General features: G+C 39.7%; 1 protein-coding gene across 1 annotated transcript in view; it reads left to right on the forward strand.

Annotated features, from left to right (window-relative positions):
* The window catches only part of COBL (cordon-bleu WH2 repeat protein), a gene marked incomplete at its 5' end in the record, with an annotated part of 115,293 nt that extends 99,300 nt beyond the window's left edge, over window positions 1–15,993 (forward strand). Inside the window, 5 exons of the mRNA XM_034068000.1 lie at window positions 3,783–3,886; window positions 5,113–7,136; window positions 7,754–7,873; window positions 10,014–10,277; window positions 15,704–15,993. Coding sequence (XP_033923891.1) covers window positions 3,783–3,886; window positions 5,113–7,136; window positions 7,754–7,873; window positions 10,014–10,277; window positions 15,704–15,721 — 2,530 coding nt within the window. The remainder of the gene's footprint in view (window positions 1–3,782; window positions 3,887–5,112; window positions 7,137–7,753; window positions 7,874–10,013; window positions 10,278–15,703) is intronic.
* Between the last annotated feature and the right edge of the window lie 5,197 nt (window positions 15,994–21,190).

Genomic DNA, 21,190 nt, shown 5'->3' on the forward strand with positions numbered 1-21,190 from the left:
AGGCTCTTCTTTAATACCCACCTCAATGTATACCCAGGGTAGGACCATTTCTCTTTCCAGCATTTGTCTTACACAAAGTAGAATATTGTGAATTCATTTGGAAGAGGAAAAATCTGAATACATACAGATGGATTAATATAATTCCATAGCATCAGACTGAGAATACTGTCAAAGCTGGGAAAGGAGCCCAGATGCTCCAAATCTCTGTCAGGAGTAACCATATCAGGTTTCCATGTCAATAAGTCCATGTTAGCTGCCTAAGACACATAGGAGAAGCTAATGCTTTTACTGTCCATTGAACAGCCTCATAGCAACCAGTTTGTCCTTGTGTGTGCTAGTGCATGGTGTGCCTGCCTGGATTTGACTCTGTTACTTGCAATGGTTCTGTCTTCCCTCCCCAGCCAGTATACACATTCACAAGAGCCAAGTTCTCTTTTGATACAGTAAATACTGCAAAATGAGTGAGTCTCTCAGGTCATACTCAGTTAACCTTAGAGGTGTCTTCTGCCATTTCTTCCTTCCTGTTGCCACTGAAACAGGGCATGTGTCTCCCTATCTTCCATATTATGTCTATGGACGTTTTGAATGTCCTTTCAGATGTCACCAAGTGTTCGAGTTTAGATAATTGAATCTCTACTTCAGTTCCTTCTCTGCAGTCTACATAGGTATGTGTTGTATTTAGACAGTTAATGTGAGAGTTGTGGTCTATACCTCTGGTACCATACATGAGGCTCACCAGAACTCATGGGAAGTGCCTGAAGAGGCTCAGGTCAGTTTTATCATTTGCAGACCCCCAGGTAGAGCTTCTTTAATAAAATGGCAGCTTCTGTCATTGCAAATCCATTGTCTTACCACTGATTTGTTTTTCTTTTTAATGCAGCATTTACAGCTAGGTTCATCAGAGAATTTTCTTTCTTTCTTTTTTAGAATGTAAACTTTATTGTAAATACTCATCTCCCATGGCACTAATTTGGTGAAATGCTGTTGTAAGTTTCATTTTTGTCTCCAGCTGAGGAGTTGTATCATGAGCTCAGTGGAACACTAAAGGCTGTAGTTTAGTAACCACTTTGCTCCATTCTGTGCTTTTGCACAAATCTCTGCTAGTTTACAGAAGTAATAAGTGCACAGGCTTCCACAAACCATGCACATTTGCCATTTTGAGCTTGGGCTAAATGATTGCCATTGCTGTATTTTTAGTGCCTCACGTTTTACCAGAAAGGTAGCTTAAAGTTTATCAAGTTCTTCCCGAAGTTGGAAAAGTGTGTGTGAGAAAATAACACTGGTAATGTTTATCCAGAATATAAAACATGGTATCAGAATGAGTTATATTTTTCTTGGATGCTGGCCAAAACAGAGCTTTCAACAAAAGAAAAGTGTGTAGGGTTAGAAGGGAAGAAAGTGCAGGATAAAAAAAGTAAATAAATTGGATGCCCTTTTGTTTTCCTTTCCCAAATGCTGTTATGAGAAAGAGTCTTCTTAAGCGTATTTGTAATTATGTGAGCTACTGGAAACTACCACACCTTCACCTCACAAAACACGTATCACATTTTAATTTCCCGATGCTAAGAATTTGAAGAAAAGCCCTATGATTAATCTGTATCTTCTGGCTTTGTGGTAGGTGAGTTTGGAGATGAATTGAACAATAGCTCTTTTAGGAATTTGGAAATGCAGAAGAAAAGACCTGCTTTTTCTGAAGCTCCCTCTGTAAGAACAAATAAGAATCCTTTCATGTTCACTGCATTGTTCTCTTTCCTTCAGAAAAATTCTGTGAATTGGATATTATTATCCCAGTTGTCTAGATAAGGAGATGGAAGCAGAGATTGAGAGGCAAATTATGTATAGTCACTGTGTAAGTGCACAGAAGATAATGAAAGAGACCTCTGCTGACAGTTGTGCCCATCAAGAAGATAATATTGCTATAAGGAGTCATTGAAAGATTCCCATTGATTAATGTGAGAAAAGAGATGGTCAGTGCAGTGGACCTACACTGCATGTTTGGAGCCCAGGAATCCCTGTTCCAGCCCCATATATGTTTTCCTAGACGATTTGCCCATGAAATTCTCAAGCCAATAGTTCCTGTTATTTCCTGGAGAAGGCCAGTCTGAATGCTGGAGCAGGTTTAAATCTTTCCTTTCAGATTGCTCGAATGAGTAATCTTACTGATTTGTGTGTGTGTGTGCTTCAGGGTACATAGAACTGCAGTATAGCAGTGCCAGTTGCCTCTGCTGGAGACTTTGACTGATTTGTGCCACCTTTCTCTTAAACCATCACGAGGAAGACTGGATTTGCCATGAGTCTTGCAGGGTGGGTGCTGAGCCTGAGCATCATCAGTTCACAGTGGCTTCTGAGAATGCTCAGGGCCTGTCAGTGCTCAGGTCACTGGCAAATGCAGTTTTCACTGATCCCAAATACATGAACACAGCTTTGTAAGTGCAAGGCAGTTTAGGTGCAAGTAGAAGAATCAGGCTCCAGGACTACTACAAAAGACATAAAGAACAGAGAGGTGAACGCTAAATAAATAAATAGAAAAGCAAAATGAAATAAAAGACCTGATGCTCCAACATGTGCTATCAGTTGCTCCTGGTGTGAGCAAGGGAAAAACCGAACAATAAAATAGCAAAAAAGGAAGCTACTTTGTTAGATACAATTTAAATCAATGTCAGGAAACATTCCTGAATTCCTATTCATGTTACTGCCTTAGAGAGCAGGAAAAAAAAGTTGTGTTTGCTAAATAATAATAAAAAAAAATCATCTGTTCCTGTACTTAACGCTATTAAGGTTTTGATCTTGAAAAGGACAAATCTGCTTCACTTGACCTGAGTTACTGTAAGTGTGGTTAGAATGGAAAATTATTTTTTCAATAGGCTAATCACAAGAGCAAAGCTTAGATATGGTGTCACAGACAGCAATGTCTTCAGTTCAGGTGAGGAACAGCTAGCTGGAAAAAAAAGAAATTGCCCAGTATGAAATCTTAGCTTCGATGGTTTAGATAAGAAAAGCTCTGCTGGTCAAGATTTTTCTTCCTAATAAACAGAAGATCTGTTGTGTAACACGTTGCCATATGGTTTGGGGTTTTTAATTTTGATTATTTGTCATTAGGATTTTTCTTAGTTTCATCTTTTTTTATTATTATTTTAATAAGTCAAGACAACATTCGGCACCTACTCTGATTTGAGACTTGGTTTAGATCACAGTACAACTTCATCAAAAAACATGGAGTTCATTTCTGGCAAAATCGGGCCCCTTGATATTTCATTTGAAACAGTTCTCAAGGGATTAGTTTCTCTTTCCTCTTCCCCTCCTTCCCCTCAGGATGCAAAGTGATTGTCTAACAGTACTTAGCTGTATTTATTTTCATTACCATGCAATTTTTACTTAATTAAGGTGCGAATCTATTGGCACAGAGGGTGCACAGGATGGCTAGCGGTCTGCTTAAAAATTGTATGGATATGCAAAACCTTGGCCCTGGCATATTCTGCTTTTTCAGTAGCCCAGCTGAAATGTGTACTTCAGAGTGAGGCCAGACTGTTTCTTTGCAACAGGCTGTATTAATCCTTGTCTTTTGATCATCAGCATGCATACTCAGTCACCACTGAGATCTTTTCTAGATGTGCATGTGTTGTATGGTGGTTTGTTTCTCTAAGGCTGCATATTTTTCCCACTTTGGGGAATGAGTTTCAGAATCCCAGTAGAACCAAAGGGGCTGAAATGGTAGTGTATTTCAGAGCAACAGTGCAAAGCAGAAAAAAGGAGACCAAACCTTTTTCTTCTCTTTCATTTAGTGGGAAACATGAAAAAATCTCTTTGGCTAAGCAAGAGAATGAGGATATACTCATTGCTGCACAACTCCAGCAGACTTTGGCTGGCCTGGATGAACATTTAGAAGGTAGGAAAGTGTGTTACTTCTGAAGTACAAAAGAGAGGCATAGCCAGGAGATGCAGTCAAACTGTACTCTGGAGACATCACAAGATTCTCACTAAAATCACTGGGAACAACTCACATGTTCTGTCCAAAATGTGGTCCACCCAAAGTGCTTGTTCTCCCTCTGCTTCTGGGGAAGCCTCTCTTTATAGACTTGCACTGAATATTTTTCATGCTGCTTATCAGATTGTCATTCAGTTTCAGTGTTTGCTACCAAAAAGAGATGAACAGCAGTTTACGGACACATTTTATGGCCAAATTTGATGTAATTTTATTGACTTTAGTGAAGCCAAATCAGTTGTGAATTTAGCTCTGTGTTTAATGAACAGTGCCTCTGGTTTGTATTTTATCTTCATGAAGCAGAGAAGGGGGGGGACATTTTTGTACCCAATGCCTCCTCTGCATTAGGAGATATACTTTAAAGTTAAAATTTTGAAAACATGGAAAGAAACAGTGGGAAGAGATAAAATGTTGTACTGTGCTCCTCTTTTTCCTACTGTCAATAAAAGTACTTTTCCATTAATGTTTTGTCACCAAATGATGTTGAATACATTTTTAAAACTTCCCATCTTATTTTCACTACTTCTGCAGTGGATTTGGTTTTGGTTTAAATTTCTGTGAGTTCTCTGACACTGCAATTTCTTAGCTTTTGTGTTGCAACCCTTGATTTATACCAACAAGTTTGAGAGGAGAGTTAAGCTTCTTGCACAATGAAGCTTCTGGAGTCACTGGTAATGAAGGGTGAGAAGAATGGAGAAAAAATACAAGTACTGTTTCTTTGTTTGCTTGCTCAAGGAAATCCTTCAGCTGGGCTGTTATTACCAGGTCTGGGAAACATAATTTGGAGCTGCTTGCTGTTTCTCAGAAATGTTTCTCCTTTGGAGTCATGTGGTGAAATGTTTATCACTGAGAGAACTTAGTCAAAGATAAGGTATGAACAATAGATGAAATCCTGCTTTCAGCTGCATTTGTATGTTTCCCACTGGCTGAAGCAGGAGGACTGCAGGAATATTTGGCTGATCCTAATCAGCAAGAGACAATAAAACGGACCCAGATCTCTCCTTTTTTTGTAAGAGGCATTAGTGTAACTAAAATATCTGATCCGCTTAAGCTTTACTGGCTGTTTGTATAATTTAAAGTCATATTGCCTGAATACTCCCTATATGTAATGTTGTGTGTGTGTTTTGCAGCAGTGGATGATATAAGGAACTCTGACTCTGAGTACATTAATGAAGCATTGAGTCCACATACAAGAAAAGTTGAAGCAGCCCAAGATGTTAACAATTCTGTTCCAGTGACAGTCATAGATGATGTTCCAGAAGTTAGCACCTCTAACTCAGCTGGAAATCAAGAGATGGAGACTAGGCTTTCAAAAAGTATCTCAGCTGACTCTGTTAATATGGGAAACTTTACAAATAAGAACAACAATGCAGGTTCCTTTAGTAAGGGACACACAGATGGTGGAGCTGCATGCATATGCAAGGACCTAATACTTCAGCAACCATCTGAAAGTGAATTTAGTCACTTGCTTGTGGAACAGAGGAGAGATATGTTTGAATCTCTCACATCCTCCTTTGAAAAAAGAAGTGAAAAGAACTTAAAACTGGACACCCCCCCCAAACATGGTGTGAAGTCTGAGGAATGTAAATCTAAGCTGACTGCATCTCACTCCAAGGCCACAGCTGAAATCAGTACAGCAAAAGAGAAGATAAATCCATTTAATGATTGTAGCTACAGGGAAAAATCTCTGAAAAAAAGTAAATCAGAATTAGAAATCAAATGGCCACCAGCAAAAAAAAATGAAGTAGAAGAAGTCCCATCAACACCTGCATGGTGTCATCGTGCCCAGAATTCAGGAGCAAATTATGAACCTAAAATGGGTTTGACAACCTTTAAAGTTGTCCCTCCGAAACCTGAAGTAAAACAATTTGATAGAGGAGTTTCACTCTCCACTGGTGCTATTAAGATAGATGAACTAGGCAACCTTATAGGCCCAAACACCAGTGTCAGTAAGCACATACCAGGTAATGCTACTGATGAAACTGAGGAAATCTGTCTCGGGAAAGTGAAGGCATTCTGGAGATCAAGTTCTATGGAAAAGCAAAGTGATGACTCTGCTGAGCATCTTCCTAAAAAGTCAGCAGCCACCACAAATTCCAAGCCCTTTGCAATAAAACATGAACACAAACCTGTTTGTCCTGCAGCTCCAAAACCTGTAGCACCACAAACTGTTACTACCCAGGGAGCTGAAAGACAGTCTGAGAATGAAAAGACCAAACCACCTCTTCTGATTACACAGTCTCAGGTAACACCATTAGTGGCCCCAGCCATTCATAAAGACAAGCTGGAGCTTCCATTTGTAAAGCCACATAGGAGAACTTCAAGTCAGTATGTTGCCTCTGCCATTGCAAGACACATCAATATATCTACCTGTAAGTCTGACTCTATTATGGAATATCGAGAGAAAGATGAAAATAAGCAAGGAGAAGGAGAGGTTAAAACTGAAGCAGAAGGTTTACCAAAAAGATGTATTATTGTGGCCAAATACAGCCCTGTGGAAACAGAATCAGCAGAAACAAGAGACACATTTTCAAGTATTTTTAGTCGCAGTCAAAAAGCATCACACAGGTTTACATCTGGTGATAATTCTGGCATGGAAAACAAAGTAGTTAACATCAGGGCACCAAATCAAGCAACTCCTCTGAGTTTCTATAAAAAGAATGCCAGTGTCCCACTTACTAAATCCTCTTCAAAGGATAACAGTGCAGAAGATGATCATGGTTTAAACAGCAAACAGAGTATAACAGAGAAAAAGATGCATCTTTTATTTGACCAGAAGTGTGAGACTTTGACCCATACTAATTCAGCCTCACCTCTCAAGTCTCCCGATCTCCAAGGAGTCCCATCCCCTTTAAGCTCATCCTTGCGGGTCGGTAAATGGCCACCTGCTAATGGTGCACAAGTCAGTTCACTTAAAGCTTCACCTGAGCTAAATGGTGCAGCTGCAAACACAGAGTCAGAACAGGAGGAGAAACTGGATGATTCGGATATTAATGCTACCAGCGAATTGGATGTTAATGTGCAGACCAATATCTTTGGACCAAAGAAGAAGTTCAAACCTGTCGTCCAAAAGCCGGTACCAAAAGACACATCACTGCACAGTGCCCTAATGGAAGCCATTCAAACAGCAGGGGGAAAGGAAAAACTCCGAAAGGTAAAGTGGGGACTTGTTTTAGCCTGTTCAGACTGCAGAGCCCTGTATTCTCCCTGTCAGACATCAGAGGTTTATAACTGATACAGTTGCTAGAGAGCCGGAGTACACAAGGCATTTGAAAAATTTCTAATGGCAAAATACAGACCAAGCCACTGCTTATTCTGCACATCCTGTAGGTTAAGCAACACCACTGCTGCTGCACTGGCCAGAATAAGCATATGGTGCAGAAGTGCAGCATAAGGGAGAAGTAATTGAGGTTAGCCTGAGAGCTGAACCCAAATTTTAGTGTGTTATCTGAAATCAGGAACACACAACACGAAGAACACTTGTGAATACTTACAATGAAAGAAAACTGCATTTTATATCACTAGGTGATCCTCGTTTGCCATTGACTTCATGTTCAGGGAATATAAGATGGCATCTGTAAGTGCAGCATTACTATCTACACATATCCTCACCATTCAGTGCAAGTAAGGGTTGTAAAAACAGGCCCAAAAGAAGACAGACTTGACTGGTCTCTATAGTTTGCATTCTGGTACAAGTGCCAAAAGTATTTTTAATAGTGTTTCCAAACTACCTCTACTGACAATGTGAGGTTTATTGTTTTCATATTCTAGGTTTCAGACAGTGCACTAAATGGCAATCACAGCAAACCCTCTTACATTGAGCCAGAGAATGAGCGCTCAGCCCTACTAGCAGCAATTAGAGGCCACAGTGGGACCTCAAAGCTGAAAAAGGTAAGAAATGAAGATGGTAAGTGATCTTCTAAGTGTGGTCTGTTCCTACTGGATGTTTTGAATAAACTCAGATATGCCACAAACTAAACATTGTGCTGCAAAGAGAAAAGTTGAGGGGAAAAATAATATGTTGTAAGATTAGATCTGAATTATGTAGATAGCATAGTGGGTCCAATCCTATCTTCTGCTATAAGATTTAACAGTCCTTCAAATTGTGTGCTTTTAGCTTAGAGGGAAGCACACAGAAATCTAAATTAGTTACAGGAACTGTACATAGAGAACATCAGATGTCCATCATTTTCACATTTAAGTGGGGTATTTTTGTGCTTTAGGAGTATGCAGTTAGATCAATTAGATTTGCATTACCTGCCATATGCATCAAAGCCCAGTTACCTGAAGAACACACTTAGGACTGCATCATGCAAGCTCTTTATCTGTTAACATGAGCTGTTGCATGAAAGTTGTATACAAGTAACTAATACTGATAGAACGTCAACTTTCACTGCCGCAGGATGACTGCTTCTGTCTGAAAGATTTACCTAATCATTAAAGCATCTCTTATTCCTAATAGCCCAAAACTGCATTGTTCTAGCTTTAGTTTTCATTCAGTTTGCTAATTCAGCCAAGGATGTGTATTTGGCAAGGAGGTTCTTATTTCCCTTGTGCAGTGACTCATGCCATTAGCACATATCCAGATAGCAGGCATGAGGTAGAAAGAATCTCTTGCCTGTGTTAGGAAATTGCTTTGTCCCTCAAATACCTTAGTGCCCTTGCTGCAGGTAGGGTACAGCCTCCTCTGAGCCTGAGAGCAGAGTGTGCTAGGCAGCAGCCATCTTCACATAGACTTAACTGCATTCTGCATTCATTAGGAATAAACGTAAATTTGTTTGAAAGAGGCTCTGACAGTGAAGTGATAGGGTATTATCACAGAGACCTTTTGGAATACTTTCCTCCAGCAGAGAAGCTTTTGCCATCGTTTTAAAGGAAGTTGCCTAGAAACTGTAAGCTTCTTTTTCACACCATGTCACCTGTGCTAGTTAAAGCACCATGTTTGTATGTGTACAGGGCGAAATACAGATGTGTTATGATGAAAGGGCTGTCCCTTTCATATTCTGTCAAATGTTCATTTTTACCTGACATGACATTATTCCCATATATATTGTGTGGTTACAGCGACGGAAAAGAATATAGGTGTTTTCTGAATGTGGATTGGATGGGAGATGAATCCTTTCATTTTGCACTAGAGAAGTCTTGTGCCTCAGTTTCTCAGAGGAAGAAATGCTAGTGCATCTGCTTGAAAACCTCCCATTGGGCACATGATATTGAATTTCCTTATAATTGCCAAATCATTGTAATTACCAACAATTCATCATGGTTATTACTAGTGATGTTGTTAACGGCAAAAATACTTGTTGAGACAGTTGACAGAAAAGCTGGCTTAGTCTGAAAGATTGCCTCCTCCCCTTGCATTCATCTTAAGTAGGCTGAATTTCCAAGCTGGTAATTCGTGCAGAAATTTTAGTATCAGAAATGTCACAAAAACATGCTTGGAAGAGCAATCAGTTGATTTTGTTCTCAGAGCTTTCACGTAATTCTCTCTGGTCCTATTTTATTTCATTTTAGATTTTTATGATGGCTGAAGACTTTAGCTTTAACAGCATTTTTTCAATGAAGCCATGTCTGTGAGTTCAGATCTGAAAGAGCCTTCCTGTCATCTGAGATTATTTCTGTGCAGCCCAGACTGCAAAAAGTAACAAGATTCCTGGGTGGCTACTGCAGCCGTAATACATCTTCCTGATTCCAAAACCCTTGTGGTTGATTCCAAATGAATACCAAGTCCAACTTTCTCTCTTACCTTACATGCCAAGAAGAGTTACAGGATCCTGGAGCTCACAGTAAATAAAGATTGAGTTTCTGAGACATAGTCAATGCCAAATCCTTGATGCTGGTAATCAGCCCAGCTGAGTGATGTGAGTGAGTAGTAACAGATGTTCAGCCCTGTGAGCAAACAAAAGTTCTATGTGGTTTACATCATGCAGGCAAAGTGAAATCGGGGTACTGAAAGTGCATCAAATATCAAATAATTACAGTTTAGTCATGCTTGATATTAATCACCTCCTTTCAACTGCATAATGAGCAGATCTCCTCGTTGGCCTCCGAAGAGCTGCAGAGTCTTAGAAATACAGAACTGTCCTTGCAGAAGGCAGAAGACCCTCAGGAGCAGCAGCTTTGTATCCCACCTGCCCCTGCCCAGCCACCACCGCCGCCACCACCACCTCCCTCTCAGCTGTCGGCAGCAGCTCCTAAGTCCTCATCCGTGGGTACATGTAACAACCCTGGGGAGGCAAGGCGAGCCCTAATGGAGGCTATTCGCTCAGGTGCTGGAGCAGCAAAGTTAAAAAAGGTAAATGTACTTCTAGATTTTATTGCAGGCGAACCAACCTCCTCTTGCTCTGCATTGAGAGCCATTTGTAAGCTGTTGTAGCCATGTATTTCTTTCTTCCATCAGAAGAAGGTACATGCACTGTTTTCTCTAGTGGAATCAAAGATTTCAAACCTTTGAACACCTATTAAAACATACTACTAAGACTAAAATAGACTTGTGCATGTATGCAACCATGTGAATAAGCAATACTTTTTTTTTGAGAACATCAAAAACATGAATATAATTCCAGAAAGTATTTTCATGCTCTTTTCATTCTTGTGAATCTGAGGTAATACTGCATGTCTTTTAGACAAGGTGAACTTAGAAAAGATGAGACATGAGACCCTGAAGCAAATTTATAAGTATTCTCTCCTAGTATCAGTACTGTTTCCTAGACCTTGATTCCCAACGTTCTTGGTTGCACGTCTTGAGAACTATCAGTAAAACTCTGATGTGTACCTGAACTTTATGAATTGGATGATATGTGTCACAATTCTGTGGTCAGCTATAGGTCAGTCATCTCCCAAATGGCTAAATGTACTCAGTTGCCTGGGAGTGATTTTTGGAGTAGCTTCACTTATCATTTTGGTTGAAATTTGTGCTTCCTAACCTTGAATTACACTGCATTTCTTGGTAAGAAGAAGCCAATTTTCCTTAGTGGGGTCATCCCAATATTGTGCTGCAGTATCCAGGAACAGACTTTGATCCAAGGACATTAGGGAATGTGCAAAGCAGATGTAGTTTTCCCAACACGTGATTTTGCTGATGCCAGCCATAAAAGTGTAAATAGGCTTTAACCTTGCTTACTTAACCTCTTTAAAATAATTCAAAAAGTACAATCAAATTGAACATTAAAAAGTAGCCAAAACAATCTTGTTTCTGATGAACTAGAAATTCCACAGAATCATACAAATAGCACAAACAAATCAGTGTTTCAGGGAGCTTCACATCAGCATGCAAGCAGAAAACTGGATGTGCATTTATTTTTCAGGTGAAAAAATACATCTCCGTTCTATTATGAATAGTGGCTGAGGTCACCTTGCTGGTTCAGCTTGAAGAAGAGAAGCCTGAGGGGTGACCTCATCACAGTGTACAGCTTCCTCAAGGGGGACAGTGGAAGGGGAGACACTGATCTCCTCTCTCTGGTGACCAGCAATAGGACACAAGACAATGGAATGAAGCTGTGTCAGGAGAAGTTCAGATTGGAGATAAGGGAAAGGTTCTTCACTGAGGGGGTAGTCGGTCACTGAAACAGGCTCCTCAGGGATATGTGGTCATGGCATCAAGCCTGTTAAGAGTTCAAGGAGCATCTGGATGATGCATTTAGTCATATGGTTTAGTTTTAGGTAGTCCTAGGAGGAGCAGGGTTTTGGACTTGATGATCTTTGTGGGTCCCTTCCAACTTGAGATACTCTATGATTCTAAGACTATAAATTATGAAAAAATAATATTCCAGATCAGGCCTTTATTTCCCCACGTCACCATTTTACAGAAAAAAAAATGGGATTTGGATATTCAAGAATACTTCGTGCAGTTGCTTTCTAGTTCTTTCCAAATTCCTTGTTCTTCCAACTACTGCTTCCCCTCCTGCAGAAGTTCCTAAGGGGACCTATAGCTCTAGTCAGTAAAACAGGTCATTATCATACCCTTTGGAGATTCATTTCAAACAGTTGGATAGCCAGTAAAGGCCACGAAAGTAAGCTGGATGTACTGAGGCATTCTGCCACATACTGTGTCTGTGTTCTTTCATTTTTCAAGACACAATAATTTTTGGTAGCTTCGACATTGAAATGACAGAAGAGTATGTCACATCATGTCAGTCTTTTATGAAAATAAAAGAGACCAGTGTTTTGTCCAAAACAGAGTATGATTTCCTTATACTGTCTTGCCCTTTCAGATATTGGATACGCAAGCTAAGTCTTGTATAGGCCAAAGTCATGGTATCACTTTGACATCTGAGATCTCATGCCCTTGATAACTGATAAAAGCAAAAATGTCAGATTTATCAAAGGCTTTCTATCCAGTACATATTAATATCTCTTCTAGCTTGCTGTGTTAAATTGAGAGCCAAATTCTGGTCCTTCCCTGCAGCTGGACAACTCGTAAAAGCAAAAGTTGAATCCGTAGAGGAGAGAGAATACATGATAGCTGCGTACTCTGGTTTTCTTCCTTTACAGCTGAAGAACTTGTCTCCAACAAACACTGAGTTTTTTGTAAACAGTGGATGGCAGGTGGCTTTGTCCCAGGACTGAAGCAAACTTTTTCCTTTGTTTTGCCTCCTCTGTCAGAGATCTATGATGTTGTGATTCAGACATGTGAGCACAGAGCCAGTTTTAGCTTTGCCTTCTAGAAGATGTTGGTCACAGCAACTTGACAGCAGAGTAGGTAGTTCAGTTCAGTTCAGTAATTGCATCTGTTTGTCTTGCATCGTCCTCTCAAAGTTTCCTGGGATAGGGACTTCTGATGGTGAAGTCATCTATTTAGCTAATATTATGAAGAACTGGGAAGAATCTGCATTGCTTAGTTATGCGTGACTCAGTTTGTGCTTATTTATGAGGGGTTATTTGCAATGGAAGTGGATCAAACAGGACTGTCAGGGAAACCAAACGTAAAAAGCAACCGATTGCCCAGATAAGAAGCATCTCAACAGACACTTGAGCGCTAGTAATGTCTGTGAAAAGGCAACTCCTCCACTCCACCCCTGATTACACAGCTGTTTGCTAAAGTCATGAACTTTAAGGTTAAAAGATCCACTGTGCAGGAAGGGAGGAGAGAAATTGCTGCAGGCTGGGCAGTCTTGCTGAGAGTCAGGGTCTGCACAACACAGGCTGTAATTGGGTCAGCCAAAACAAACAAGAGCAAAAATAGGTGCTTGAGGGACATGCCAAGTATAGGTAAAAGAGCATTCACATAGGTCTCCTGGCTGTTGTTTAATCCATTTCTTGGGGTACTGTGCCTGCTTTGGCAAATAAATCATACTTTGTTTTGAAGAAATGGCTTCTGTTTTATTGCACACTGTTGCTGTCCACAGACTCCCAAAGGAAAACTCTTGTGGGTGCCAAGCCCAGTTGGGCCTGCTCAGTAAAATGGTTTATCCCCAGTATAGTGCAGTTCAGAGACCTGCCAGAAAGTGGTTGCACTAGAGATCCTGCCCAAAGGCAATGGAGACACAGATGTGTTACTGGAACGGGATGAACTTACCAAACTGGAAAAGACCTGGTGATGTGCAGGAAATAACCTCCTTCTTCAGTTTTCATAATGGTCTCTCAAGAAACCTGGCAGGTGTTTAACATGTCCAGACTATAGCAGCGAGTCAGGGAGATGGCATCAAGTAAAGCCACCAGCCAGGGTGGCTGACCTAGTGCCTTTGGTGGTTAATTGTTTTCAAAACCGAGCATGTCTCACTAGTGAGGAGCCTGTTTCCCAGCCGTGTGGTCTGCCTCCTGTACAAAGGAGAATCAGGTGATCTAGGAAATGAACAGCTGACCTGAGACAAAATTTTGTCTAGTGCTGGTGAGCAAAACTCAGGTCATAGTATTGCACCATTTGTGCTCCTGGTGTTAAAAGTGAGCTAGTGCTTTCCTTAAATTTTATCAAGCAATTTTTGTTACAATTTCACATGCTTAAGATATTTTGTCTATTTTTTAACTTTTGGTTTCAGAAAACGCAAAATAACCTAGCTGGATTTCTGAAGTTCCGTGTATTGTTGCATGTGTGTTTTTGTGTCTATGTAACTTGCCTTGGGATTTACCATGATTATCTATGAAAAAAAAACATAACTACACATGCAAATAACCCATTAGATGTCTAGCTGTAGGTATAGTTGCAGCACAAGCCCATGCAGGATTAAAACTCTTACCCAACAAAGAGAAGCTATAAAAGTTGCCTTAGTATATACGCCATCTACTCATTTTAGGTAGAGTTGTACCCAGGGATTTGGTGGAAATATTGCAGGGGAATGTGCTTGCACAAGGTAGGGAAGGCAAGTTGTATATCTGAAGGATAGGCTTTTGCTTATAGCAAAACGATTGCTGTAGACCACTTCTTAATGGTACGTGCAAGAAAGATTGTACAGATTTCACATATTTTCCAAGAGAGAATGGAGCTGCACCTAAGCAGCCTTTTCTGCTTGTGATTTAAAAAATTTAGTTAGCTCCATCACAGTATCCAGAAGCATTCATGCCAGTGTTCAGCATCAGCATTTAGTCATGTGAACTTTTTGATACGTGCAGTGTATCATTCTGCAGGCAATCACAGGAGCCAGGTTAGGTAATTACTGCACCCATTACAATGAGTCGCTGGTATATGCTGGGATAATTTGAAATTGGTTGCCAGCAAGTAATGCATCAATCTGCATTATGTCACAAAGATTGTCTTCTAGGAAGCATGACCTAGTTCCATACCTTTATGTCAGAGTGAACTCTTCGTCTCACATTATCAAAGATACATAATTGTGAATGAAGAAATAGTGCTTCTTATCATCAGTGTCTGTGGGTGCAATGACAAAGATTACAGACTCAAAGCCACAGCTGATGTTGGCTTTGCTATGCTGGAAATGAGGCAGGAGGCCCCACTGAAAGGTTGGCTGAGCTTGATATGCAGGTAGTCAAATGAGCCTATAAAGCTATTCTAGTTCCCATGCACAGTGAGAGACCATCATTTGCATGCTGTTACTGTATTTGAATTGAAAGATAACATTTAACATGAACTCTTCACCTTGCTAATAATTTATACCATGACCTATTTTTTTGCTCAAGAATAAAGCTTCTGCCATGGATGCTAAGGCCAAAATGGAAGATTTAGACTTGATCATATACATTATCCTGTTTAGCTTTTGTGGTGATCTTAATGTATATCTCTCTGATGGAATCAAAGCTCAGTATGTTTGATTTTGGAAGAGCACACTAGCATACGTATTTAATATTAAGCATGTGTTTGGATGACCTGAGGACTAGGAAGGAAGATAAGCATTTGTTTAAGTATTTTCCTGAATCAAAGCCCTTGGGAGTTATCTTCATTCAGCCAGGAAGCGAGGTACTCATCAATTGATCTTTATGACCAGTGGCAGATAGCCGATACTGAACAGATTTTGACTGTCAGCATCTTGCAGCGTCTGTTTCTGTTCATTCCACAAAATGAGGGAAAAATACATCACCTGTGTTCCACTAATCATGTAATTGCAGCCATAATACATACGGCTGTATGAGGTGTGGGGTTTTTAGAGAGGGATAACACCTTTCATAAGGCCAACCGATGCAGCTGGAAAAGAGCAGGTAAGTAGTCTCAAGGAGCTGATGAAGAGACCAGGCTTGAAAACAGCCCCACAGGAGTATGTTTGGTTAACAATGTCAACATTTGGAAGTTTAAAAACGTCTTGAATGATCATGTGCTTTTCTTTGTTATAGGTCCCTCTGCTCGTTTGAATCATGTATAAGGAACAGGTAATTGGAAAATGTAATCCCATATGCACCCATAATCATCATTCAAGGTCTGAAGTGGCAAAAAACATCAAAAAGTTTAGTTTATTCTCTTTTCTACAAGCCAAAATAAGTTGTAGTTAATATTCTGTGTGTTCCTGCGTAATGGTTCTAGGGGGAAAATATATTGCTCTGCTGTAAAGCTTCTGTGCCAAGGAATTGTGTTTTGCCTCTGAATATTTAAGGTTGCCAATAAACTATTCTTGTTGGCAGGTTAATAAGAATATAAACACTGTGCAGTCCTATGTTAATACTTAATTGCGTTTATGGGCAAAATTAAAAGACTTTGCTAGCTATCTGAAAAGTAATACTCATTTCAAGTTGTTAAGAATATGTAACTATTTCAGACTTTTTACTTGCTTCTTATTTGATTTGGAAAAGGGCTGGCTTTAAGCAGTTAGAGTGAAAACTAGGATAAAGACCTATAAAAAAAGAATCACAAGAAAAAAGTTATGGTACGTTATGAAGGATCTAAATTGTCATATGCTGGAGTCGTTGGTTTCTAAAATGAGATGAACTTTGTGTCTCTGGAAGAGCTCTGAGAAAGCAGGCAATCGATAATGAATGTGAGACAGTGTCTGTTGACAAGTTACTTATGGGATATGACGTATAGGATGCTAATACGCAGAGATATACTGAACCCTAGTAACATTCATGGCACTTTAAAAATACTGAGATACCTTAAAGGATCTCTATTTGCAACAGACTGTGAAGGTTGTAAAGAAGATTCAGAGTACTGCATAGAGGTCCAAGATTTAGAATTCATTCCTGCACTGCAAAATGAAGGGAAGCTGGTTTATATCAGTAACCAGGACTTTTGTTGTCTCTTGTCTCTTGTTCAGGTCATGCATAAGTTGGCCCTTTGTTTCCAATTTGTATGGCTGTTGTATGTTGTATCACAAGTATTTATAGCAGCGTCTTTTTCAAATGTAAACTACTTTGGTAGTTGTTGTTGTACATATTCTGAAAATATTTCATTAAATTGATTAAGTTAAAAAGGACAAATGAAAATGCTTTTTCACATTTCCTATGTTGTAATGAAACTGAAGGAGAGGAAATTTGTACATTTACATTTTTATAATCACAGACTGGAGTGGTGGCAGAGTCTTGTTTTCTTTGAGCTTAAGTATAAAATGTATAGCTATGTAATGTTGAAAGCACAAGAATATTTAGCCCTTTGCATTTAATGTGACTATATATTATATATTGTAAAATATTGATGTCTTAGTGCCACAAATAAAAAGAAAATCCAAGCCTGACATGACTTGAATGACTTTTTGCCAAATGTTTTCCATTTACAGAAAGAAATTAGAACTAGAATTTAAACCAGCCAGTATGCTGTGTTTGATATCTCAGGTCTAGTATAAAACTTCTCAGGCCAGAAAAGAGCTCACAGCTAATAATCTAGGAACACAGTAGAAATCACCAACTAGAATGAAGATGTCAGAGATACACATTTCAACAATTATGCAGTACTGATAATCATCCGTTCCCTCATTAGGAAAGCTAATATATATCCAGAATATATTCAAAATTAAAGTGCTCTGTCACATTCTAGGGTAAATGAGATCACCTTTGTTGACTGGTTAGCCTTCTTTTGCCTTGAAAAGTCTTCTCAGTATTTAGATCAGAAATAATAACATGTTAAAAATGCTATTGCAGAAAAGGATTCAGTCACTCCTAAGCTTGAATGTTATAGACAGTCCCACCAGCATCAAGTAACAGCTTCCATGGTTAGGTGTTGTAAGACAAACTTCAGGGCAGGTCTCCTTGTTCTTAGTGTTGCCTGAAGGCCCTGGCTCTGTAGCCCCTCCTTACTAATGCCCATTTAGTTTAATAATTCATATGGGTACTTACTTTGGAATGTAAGGGATCCAGAGCCGGATTTTGAGATAGTAAGATCCTCCAGGTTTTGTGAGGCAAAGTTTCTGGTTCTGGGTTCTGGTACTGTGTAGGACTGAAGTTTATAAGAGAGTTATTCATGGATAAATTTCTGAGTATCAGATTCCCATGGGTAAAAGATTATAAGAACAGCTGCAAGATGAGATGTCACCTTCACTGTGACAGCAAAAATATTACGAAAAATCCTCCTGGCTCAGTCACAGCTCAAGCTAAAATTGGAGGGGGAGTTCAGCTGTCTACAGCAGGAAGCTGCGCTGGGTGTTCAGTCCCTGCTCTTGTTGATGGGAGTTGTGTCTGCTCTTAGATTGTCATCCAGGTGCTGTTGAATTCCTGGCAGCAGCTTAATCTAACCTGAAGTGAATGGAAATTTTACTATAAACACATTTATAATGATGACTAGACATAGGTATGACCCTTCCATGTAATAACTTTCTATTAATGCTTTTAGTAGTCTTCAGTTGGGAAGTAATCATGCGTCAGTGTTTTTTGCGTATCAGACAAGGGCTTTTTAAACTCTTCACCCTCCTATCACTTCTTTTACACCGCCTTGGGGCTCAGAAACTGGGTTCCTACTGGATGAAATTAATTCAGGAGACACACTCCAGCACAAGCTGGCATTCAGTCCATAGAACTAGAATGGAGCTCATCCCAAGGTAATATAAAAACCCTGAAAAGTGTCTAGTAAAGACAGTGTGTCCTCATCACTGAGTATTTTCATCTGTATATCTACTCTTACTGGTCCAGACTGTTTGCTAGTGCAGACACAGCCTCTGTCTAGAGATATACATGCCACTTAGGTTAGCCCCTGCCATGTCCTTTCATGGCACTTGTAGCTAGACAATCTACAGGCTGTTTTCTTTTTTGAAGGACAGAAAGAAGGCCAGTGAGCTCCTCGTGTATCTCAGCCTAGATTTACCGCACATGCTCTTACCTCAGTTCAACCAGAGGAAAGCCTGATATATGCCTAGTTATTCTGGTCCTTTATATTATTTTTTGAGTAAGAAATTGAAATGAGGTGAAAATGGTATCACCAGAAAAATTGGATGGAGGATTTGGATTTGGTGTCTTGCACAGGTACAAATCAGTCTTCAGGGCTTGGAGAAATCTATCTTCATGTCTCAAATAAAATTTGTAGGTCTCCCCTCCCCTTTTTTACATGTTTTTAACTGAGCTCAGAGTATTAATCAACCATGAAGCCATCCTTAAATCACTATGAATAGATATTTAATTTAAAATAATACTGGCTGTCTGCATGAGCTATTTGACTTTGGGGACTTCATTATAGATTCTTTCTTCTTGTACAGAAGCCTGCTAATGTTGGCCATGCAAAGTATTGGACCAAAAGACCTTTTGACATGCACATCAATCTACAGAGTTTCAAACATGACAGGATTCAACTTCCCCAGCTCTACGAGTGATTTGCACAATTTATGCTACATTTGCCAAAGCCAAAATAGGCACTTCAGCAGCATGTAGAAAAAAAAAGAACAAGAGATGCATTTATGAAACAATGGAAAATGCCACCCTGAGACAGTTTGCAATGTTTTCCCTCTAACCTCTCCAGAAAAGAAAGAAACACTTCTGTTGTTTGGTGCTGCTTAGCATTAAGCACGTGGTTTAAATTGAATGCAAAGATCTGCACAAATCTTGATTTGAGTCAGTTTGTCTGAATGACATGTTAATAAATTGGTTCTTTGTTGTCGCAATATGAAAAATAGTTGTCTTCCTCAACAGTTAATTAGGAACTTTTACATATTTAGGGTATTTATTTGTGTGTACTGTTTCTCTACTCGTCTCTAATCCTCTCTTGAGTTGCATGTGCATTACATGTACCAACGTGCTTTGCCTATGAGACTTGTGTTAAGATTTACGAGACTGTTCCTATTCTTACTCCATTTGTTGCTGTTGAGCACACACCATAAAATATGCTATGCTTTTGCTAAAGCCATAGCTGCCATAGTTGTGTTTCCCCACTTGCAGAAAATGACCTTTGCAATGACAGAATTCCCTTTTAAAAGATAAAGTGAAACGAAGAAATTCTGATTTTTCAGTAGTGTTCACCTGAGTTTGGTGCAACATCATGCCGATCTGCTTTGCTTTTTTTTTTGCCAATTAGGGTGTGGAGTTTGATTCATTGCTGATGTCTTCATTTGGCTGAAGAAAGTTTCCATGTAGTTGAATTCCCAGGGTTGTTCATCAAAATATGCTAAGATGGATGAACCTTTCTAAGAGCAAAAAGGTACCTTTTTTGGTTTTGTTACTGTTACTAAATATTCTTAAGTATTTGTTAAACACACATAATTTGGTTAAGTACTAACAGCCTCCATGATGCTGCACCAGATAGGAAACTCAAGACTCTCCTGTGTTGGTCTACCAATTTGTGTATTTTTTTGTTCTTGTTTAGGCAGTTTTCTGATTTGTTTCAATCTTTGAACTCTTTAAAAAGAGAGATAAAAAAGAGCTACCTAACAGGAATATTGTGGCTTTTACACTTAGGGAACAAGCTCACTACTGTTATCTGTTCCCTCCCATCACTCATGCTGTATATGGGAGCGCAGACACACACAGAGTCTCCTGCATGGTTTCAGGAAGTCAGGGGTAGTTAAAAATGTGTCTTCACCATGGGATCCTTTTTCCATTTCTAACCATAGCTTTTTCTGTCCAATGGAATAGGAACTTTCAGAAAGTCATGGGCTAAGTTTTGTTGCAGTCACAACAGCTATACGTATTCACTGCTGGAAGCAATGTCAGATCCAGCTCCAGATAATGCTGTCTTCAACCAGTTTCTTTTGCTTTTTGTCTTCTTTTCTGTCTGTAGATTGATAAAAATATGTACGTGCCATGTCTCTTTTCTGAGGTCATTATTGTGCTCAAACCCCTAAAGGTTTCCCCTTGAACAAAGCATAGTGGTGTTGTAGTTGACCGTCAGACTGAAAGAGGACATTATTCATACACAAACACTACTGTCTGGTTTGCTGTTCAGGAAACCTTACTGAAAGAACAAGACTGTGGCACATCGTTGTCTTCTGCATCGTAACCTGTGTTTACTGCAATAGGAACAAAGCAAACACAGTGCAGATATGCATGGGTTTCCTTTGTCTCATTTCATGCATTCAACAGAGGAGTTTCTGTCAGAAGCGCTGGGGTCTGTCCCTTGTAGTGCTTGGCACGGGGAAGTGGGTCATGACTTGAGGGTTCTGGTTTGAGTGGCACCAGTGGTTGATTGTGTCACTTTGTTTTTTCTGCCTTGTGATAAACCAAAATGTGGTTTGATTTAGCCACTACTCGCAATGGCAAACGGAGTGCTTCCACTGCAGCAATGAGCAGAGGCTTCACAGGTGAATGGCAGTCATGAGTGGTTCGTGATTCTGCCTTTGCACAACTGCAGTACCCAGATCCCAGTAGCCAGTAATCTGTGCAGTTCAGTCTCCTTAAACCAGAGGTAATGGTGAAGGGAGAAGAAAATGGATGTGTGTGCCCTCTGACAAAAGAGTGAGGCATGTGTAACCTGAA

The sequence above is a fragment of the Melopsittacus undulatus genome, chromosome 1 (assembly GCF_012275295.1).
Source record: "Melopsittacus undulatus isolate bMelUnd1 chromosome 1, bMelUnd1.mat.Z, whole genome shotgun sequence".
NCBI classification, from domain to species: Eukaryota; Metazoa; Chordata; class Aves; order Psittaciformes; family Psittaculidae; genus Melopsittacus; species Melopsittacus undulatus.